The 8,070-nt window shown below is 27.6% G+C and overlaps 1 protein-coding gene across 1 annotated transcript; it reads left to right on the forward strand.

Moving 5' to 3' along the window:
• The first annotated feature begins 310 nt into the window (after window positions 1–310).
• On the forward strand, window positions 311–7,204 carry LOC103574893 (phospholipase B1, membrane-associated). The gene is made up of 8 exons (XM_008554453.3): window positions 311–434; window positions 1,648–1,966; window positions 2,319–2,428; window positions 2,496–2,700; window positions 3,561–3,897; window positions 3,974–4,133; window positions 5,191–5,342; window positions 6,615–7,204. The coding sequence occupies exons 2-8, from the start codon at window positions 1,847–1,849 to the stop codon at window positions 6,794–6,796; spliced, it is 1,266 nt and encodes a 421-aa protein (XP_008552675.1). The 5' UTR covers window positions 311–434; window positions 1,648–1,846; the 3' UTR covers window positions 6,797–7,204.
• Window positions 7,205–8,070: the final 866 nt, after the last annotated feature.

Genomic DNA, 8,070 nt, shown 5'->3' on the forward strand with positions numbered 1-8,070 from the left:
TTGACATTTAATAATACTTTGTATTAAATTAATTACAGTTATAAATCTAATGCATCTGAAAATTCTTACCCGACAATAAGTATTTAAATAAAATCAATAAATATTCCTCAGCGATCAATATGTTTAGTTTCTTTGTCAGTATGTCAAACGAGTATATGTGAAGAGTGAGTCAAATATACATTATAAGCAAATATACAGGAGGGGGACAAGCCATATGATGCGTGCAGAGACATCACCTCTTCTTCTTTCTGCTTAGCTTCATTCATATATTTGTTGAATACTCGTTAAGACTGTGTCGGTTGTTCTGTAATAGTGACAAATAGTGTTTGTTTTTATTTATTTTAATTATTATATCAAATAAACTTACTTGGCAAATATGAAAACATTTTTGAAAATTACTTATTTTTGATGATATGATAAAATTTAAATGTCAGGTAAGAGGGAAATGTCCGAATTTTTTCAAATTATAAATTTCGTGTAAAAAAAATTTGTTTCAAAAATTTTCATGACTAAATTTCCAAAATTGAAACAGTTTTGAACTTTTTTGAAAATTAAGAAAATTAGAAAGTGAACAATTTTCAACTAAAAGCTTTTCCGGCGATTTTTTTTTCGAGCAAAAATAATTTGATTTGAAAATTTTTGGGATTTGAAAAACATGAAAGAAAATTTTAATTTTGAATTATGAACAAAATGATTTGAAATTTTTTGGACTTTTATTAATGACAATAAAGTTAGCAGACATTTAAAAATTTTCTAATTGTTTTTAACAAGAAAATAAATAAATAAAAAAATATTTTGAAAAATTGCACGTAAAGTTCATGAAATTTTTGATATGCCCATTTTTTTAGAAATATTTTTTTTTCATTATTTATCTGCTAAATAATTTTTTTTTAAATTTCAAATGTTTGCTCTTTACTATCATCTTTTGTAGAATTTTTCAGAAAAGTTTTTTTAAATTTTTGACTTGTCCAAAAATGAGTAATTAGACTTTTGAATTCAAATCAATTTTTGTTAAAAAAATTTCAAAATTTCGAAAAAAAAAAACTGGAAGAAAAGTCTACACGTTTAAAATTTTGAACACTTAATTATTTTAAATTTCAAAAAATGTTTAGCTAAAAGTTAAAAATTTTCTCAATTTTTGAAGTTTGCTCTCAGGAAAATTTTTGAAAAAAATTTTTTTTACACAAGTTCTAACAAAAAATATTTTTTTTATAAATATTGAGTAATTTATTGATAATTAAGAAAATTTCTACTGTAGTGACAATGAATTTATCCCAATGTCTTATTATTTTCACTGTCTGTACGTTGCTTAGAATAAGAACTTCGACCTTAGGGGAAAGTAATATATTCGAAGCATCGAATCATAAAACCAATGACCCCTGAAGGCAAATTTCGTTGCTAAATACGACAGATATATACCGTCTACGAGACAATCGTCAAATTTCTCCGTGTTTACCATGAACTAAATTGCAAATTAGAAAGCCAACATAAAATATTATAATAAAAATAATTTAAAAATTTAAAAATTATCACAATATTTAAAAAAAAATCATTTTCATTTTAAAATTCACTAACAACTTTCACGTTTATCGAACTCTCTATAATTACCTAAATAAAAAATTTATTATAATTATTATTAATTTACAGATTTAAATCCAGAAGATTTACGATTATATAAGAAGAAGATATAATAAATTATTAAATGATATCCAAAATTAAAATATCATATAAAAGTTTATTTTTTAAAGCCAACTGCATACTCGAAAATGGAAGAACCTTCAAGTAACTTTTACTGTTGATTAGATTTACATATAATATATTAGAATTTACATGAAAGAAAGTTAAGATGAAATTCATCAGGATGTTAAAGAATAAATTATTTATAATTGTCATTTTACTGCCTTACGTATTACCGCAAAATTGGCAATTTGTAGAGACAATAAGAAAATTATTCGTAAGCGGAAGGGTAAGTGTCTAATTAAAAAACGAATTGTTAATCTACATACATATCATTAAGTATTTTGACTGAAATTTATGTTAAAATTATGAAATTAAATAATTAGCGAAGAAATTAGTCTTTCATAAAACGTATGAATGCTATTTAAATATATTTTTATTCAATGCAATATCTTCGAATGCAAATTAACGAAAGCAAAAGTTTTTCAAACCGTGCGGTGAATTTAATTACTGTACATTGTTCAGTGCGTTATTTTTCATACTATTCACTGCTCAAGAATTCCGGCATATTTATATTTATTCATCGACTGTTAAATGAAACGATAAAATATAATTGAATTACATTTGTTTTCTCTAATTAGAGCGAAATCGATTATATTGGGATCAGTTATCCAATTTTGAGGGATGGCGTTCGAAGACAACGAAGTATTTCAAGAGCTGTACCTTTTCCGTGTGATACTAGTATAGGAAGGTAACATAATTCGAATAGTTTTTGTATACTATTGTATATTTTTAATGATAAAGTTTTTTTTTTTCAGATCATCAATTCCGCCTGACAATGTCCATAGGTTGCGGCCGGGTGATATTGATGTAATTGGTGGATTGGGTGATTCATTAGTCGCGGCTAGTGGTGCATTAGAAGAATTTGCTATTGGTACATTCATTGAAGCACGAGGTGTTAGTTGGTGTGCTGGTGGTCAGGATAGTTGGCGAAAATATTTAACGCTACCAAATTTAATTAAAGTAATTAAATAAATAATAATTAACTCATACATATTTATACACACATATTTATACATATATGAAGAGACTAAGGTATGCTACGTTTTTATGACAAGTTATCTAAGAGAGTAAAAAATGAACAATAATACAAAAGTCAAAGATTTAATTTAAAACTTGAAAATCATCTAAACAAAAAAGTTTTCTATGCGAATGTCGTCATAGTCACGCAAAAAACCTATTATTTTTTTATTTAAAAATTTTACGCATTCATATAACTGTAACTTTGTTTTTTAACGGATCATTTTATGCTTGAAAAATTTCTTCAACTTTTCATTGAGTATTAGACTCAATTAAAATTTAAATTTGAAATTTCTCAGGATCTTATTCTAATAATAGAACTTACATGTAAAAATTTTAAAAAATTGTACAACGATTCTAAATTTGTCAGGTAACCCCATTGTGTAGTTGTACCTTGGTCTATTCTATGTAATTATATTTCGAAACAGAATCATGAAACTAGACATTTCACCAAGTGTTGACTGATATAGTGTCATATATAGTTATACAAACTCTCTAAAATTTTTATCCACTTTATGAATTGCTATGAGATTTTGACAGATTATGTAATAAGGACATATTACATCATTTGTTTCACGTATTCAGACGTTTCACAGTGTCCAGATCCTATTATATTATCTGACCTGTGATGAACTCAAGTATTTTTGTTATTTAAAACGATTTGTTGATGACTTCATAGCAGTTCTTTAAAGAAGTTGATGAAAACTTTAGATACTCTATAGTTCAATAACAATTGGTCAGCATTTCGTGTACAGAAAATTATCAGAATAAATATCACTAATTACTTCCTCATATTTTTCAAGGAATTCAATGAAAATTTAACGGGTTATGCGATCGGAACTGGTGAGTTTATATCATCAAAAGCAAAATTAAATGTCGCTTTTCCGGTCGCAGCCACTGAGGATGCTTTACATCAAGCAAAGATACTAGTGAAGAGGATAAAAAGTAATCGTAAAATAGATATTAAGAAACATTGGAAACTAATAACAATATTTTTTGGAGCGAATGATATTTGCTCAGGGCAATGCTACAATCCCAAAGCATTTTCATCAGCAAAATACTCATGGCATTTAAGAAGAGCTTTAGACTATTTAAAATTACATTTACCTAGAACTTTAGTCAATTTGGTGCCAACAATAGGTTTGCTATGTCTCTAAATAAGTAAATTAATTATTCATGTTTATTTGATTAATAATTTTGTTATTTATCATTATAGATGTAACGGTATCAGTAAGAGTAGCACGCAGTACTATGTGTAATTTGTTACATCCATTATATTGTGCCTGTCTTCATCAAGGTAAACGGCCAGATATCAAAGCATCAAAAATGGCTCGGCAGTACCAGCAAACAGTGAATACTTTGATTTCATCTGGAAGGTAAAATTATTAATATTAAATCCCGGGCAGCATTATGACAAGTTGCTTTAAAATTTCTCTATGTATAGACAACTCCATAAAATTTATTGATCTAAAAGACATCTATCGTAAAATAAAACTATCTTTGAATTGATTATTACAAAACATCTCTATCCAGAAGAATTCTCTTCAAGCTCAAGCTTTACTCCGAAACTTTTCTATTTAATGCCAAGATTATCCGAAATAACTCTATTCATTATCGACTTAACTAGAAAATCATCGGTAACTGAAAAAAAAAAAGTGAATTTCCATGTTAACTGACATGTTTTCTCAGTTACCGATGATTTATCAGCTGAGTCAATAATGAATAAAGTTATTTCGGATAATCTTGGCATTGAATAGAAAAGTTTTGGAGAAAAGCTTGAGTTTGAAGAAAATTATTTTGGATGAGATGTTTTGAAGTAATCAATTCAAGGATAGTTTTATTTTAGATATGTTTTGGGTAGAAAATTGCTGTAGAGTTGTCTCACTTTAAAACCAAGTGTATTACAAGTGTATTTTTTTAAGACACATTAAATGTGGTCTATGTTTAAGGCCGTAAGCAAAACTATAGTTTTTATAGTCACTTAAATCACGTTTTACGGTATGTTAAATATCTATAGTTCATTTATGGCGCTTTAATGTTATTTGGGAAATGTGTTAATTTCGACTACACACTTGGTTTTACAGTGCTGTGCACAGAGAGGTTTTGAAGAGACTTGTCATAATGCCTCTCTGGCGGATCCAAATTAATGTATTATACGTTACATTGTGAAAAATTTCGAACAAATTTTACTATGGGTGCATTGTAACCCCGGACCATAAGAAAACTGGTACAAAATTTACAAGCGTCCCATAGTAAACGTATGCGCATAGGTCCCAATCGTGTCGTCTGCGCATATCGTTTACTATGGGACGCTTGTAAATTTTGTACCAGTTTTCTTATGGTCCGGTGTTACAATGCACCCATAGTAAAATTTGTTGGAAATTTTTCACAGTGTAGTAATGAGATTTTAAAATGAATATTTTATGAATTCAGGTACGATAGATCACCAGATTTTACAGTTGTTTTGCAGCCATTCATCGAGTATTTTAATGCACCAAATGCTGATCCTGTTAATGCTTCGCCATTTCACTCACATATGATCACATATGATTGTTTTCATTTTAGTCAAAAAGGCCATGCTTTAGGTAAAGGAAATCACTATAAACAATATTTTAACTAAAATATACTCTATTAAGCATTAATACTTTTTCAAATCACCTGAAATGATAATGCACCAAAAGTAACGAGAGTTTTTGATTACAATAAAAATAATCTAAGCCACTATTTATCATATTTTTTTTTTAATGTCAATAGTGAGAAAGTAAAGGGAAAAACCATACGGCTAGACTATAAGATTATTCTGAATGACTAATGTCTAATTTTGAAACATAATATTTTTTTAACGCATATTTATAATTTTAATATCATACGTCAATAATTATCTACGTCAGCATGATTTCGACTTGATTATTAGTGAAAAAAAGTTATTTATCTGTTTGTACAATGATTCTGTAAAAGTTTGCCTTAAACATATACGTAAGCATAGTATAATATGAATGACGCAAAACGTGACTACTATATTTCTTTGACTTGCAGTTTTTTTGTTTCTTTTATCATTGTAATGTATGCAATTTTCGTGATTATCATAAGTCAGCTGATGCATTATAAATTCTTTAAACATACTTATTATTTTTAAATCTCGTTGTATTCTATCCTCTAATTGCTAATTTAGATTATTTTTTATTATGCATTTCCTATCAAAAAATATATGAAAATTCAACTTAGATCTCTATGTGGGTTCTCACATGGCGTTTTTGGATGGATTCCTATATGGTTTCCTATAGGAATCCATCATAACTATGGATTCTTATGGGTTCCCATGTTGTTCCACATGGATTTTTTTTTCATAGGATCAGTATTTGTAATAAGCTATTGATCTATTAATTGATTCAAGAAGTATGACATCTTTATAGAAATTTCAAATAATTTTAATAAAACACTAAATTTGGAATCGTACAAAGATATTATACTTCAGGAAATTTTATGAAAACACATACGTTTTTTATAGTATTTGTATCAATAAGGTGACGTAATCTATTTTTTGTTAATTTTCCTACCTCTTGATCCATACAAGATTCCCATATAGATTTTGACATGATGCAGATACCCATGGGAAATCATAAAAATCTACACTAGATTTCACATGAATTTAGCATGTTATAGATTCCCATAGGAACTTCAGTAAAAATCTATATCGGTATCTATGGGGATTTCTGTAGGACTGTATAGGAATCCATCTAAATACTCCATAGAAATCAAGCCTGGATTTCCATATGGTTATAAGTTTTATCACGAGGTTGTAATTATTTTATGACTAAAGCTAATTGTTTCATTAAAAAGTTAATTTATTTTTACAGTTGCTAATATGTTATGGAATAATATGTTTCAACCAGTCGGAAACAAAAGTCACGATCGTATGCCACGAGTAATGGAAGAAGTTCTGTGTCCTACTGATAAAAATCCTTATATTTTTACAAACGTTAATTCAAAACGTTATTATAAAACCGGTAGTCAAGATGGATACAGTCTTAATGAGTAGATTAGTCGACTTTAATCACCATTTTGTTATTAAATTGATCCCTTATTAAAAAAGGCGATTTTAAAGTATTAAGAAGTATTTAAAATTTTTTTTTTCTAATCATTTTAAATCGCTTCTTTTAATGAGGGATAAAAAACACAATAAGTTTTAGACGAATAAGTATTTAAGGTGAGATATCAATTGAAAAAATTTATCACTTTGAATCTACTTCGGCTACTTTAGCTGATTAATAATCAAGAATTAGATCTAGTTCAATTTTGAGATTAATCAAACTAGTATTTTATGATACATTTTGTTGCGACACATGGTTGGATTACGAGTTAATATAAATAGATAAATATATATTTAATTTATGTGAACATACGATACGATTATGAATAAAAAAACCGCGGACATTAAATGATTATTTTTAAGCATGTATTTGTTTTATGAATGAAGTATTAAATTTGTTGATAATTTTAAATTTTGTTGTAGATAAATAATGTTATATATTATTGACAATAAAAGTATAATTTCATCATAAAAAACATATAAATATTTATTTCGAATACGTTTCTTTGATATGTTATAGTTGTGTGTAATATATGTTCATATCTATACTGAAAAAAAGACGATATATGTCCGCGCTATCCTGATATTAAGGTTATCGGTGTTTGAATAACACCGGTAGTGGTGTTGAAATTTTTTCCGGTGTTGAGCGGTTTAAAAAAAAAAAGATGTTTTTTTTTCGAGTATCAGAAGTTGGATTGTATTTGGAATACAAGAAACATTTTACTGTTTAAAAAATTAATGGTACACAGATTTACCAATTTATGGAGAAATAAAAAGAATATTTGTGTTCAATGACATTGTTAAGTTATTGTACAATATATGGACTGTAAAAAATTTTTGGTGAAAATAAATGGTCCCCGGGGACTTTACTCGGTCTGCTGGGTGTGAAATTTTCTTGGTGTGAAATATCGTGGTGTACTTTTAACACGGTGTTAGGGTTTTCTTTCGCACCGTTTGGTGGTTGTTAAAATTACGATGTAGCCCTGATTAAACAACTGAATTTAACCGAATTCAAAATTTTGATTTTGTTATATTCTGTAAAATTCTGCCAAACAGAATTCAACTGAATTGAAAATTTGAATTTGAATTAAATAGAATAAAACCGATTTAAAAATTTCAAATTCGTTTTAATTCAGTTTAATTCGGATTCAGAACCAGAAATTGAAGAATAAATCAGAATTAAACCGAATAGAATTATTTAAATTCGTTTTAATTTGGACAAA

The sequence above is a fragment of the Microplitis demolitor genome, chromosome 4 (genome assembly GCF_026212275.2).
Source record: "Microplitis demolitor isolate Queensland-Clemson2020A chromosome 4, iyMicDemo2.1a, whole genome shotgun sequence".
NCBI lineage: Eukaryota > Metazoa > Arthropoda > Insecta > Hymenoptera > Braconidae > Microplitis > Microplitis demolitor.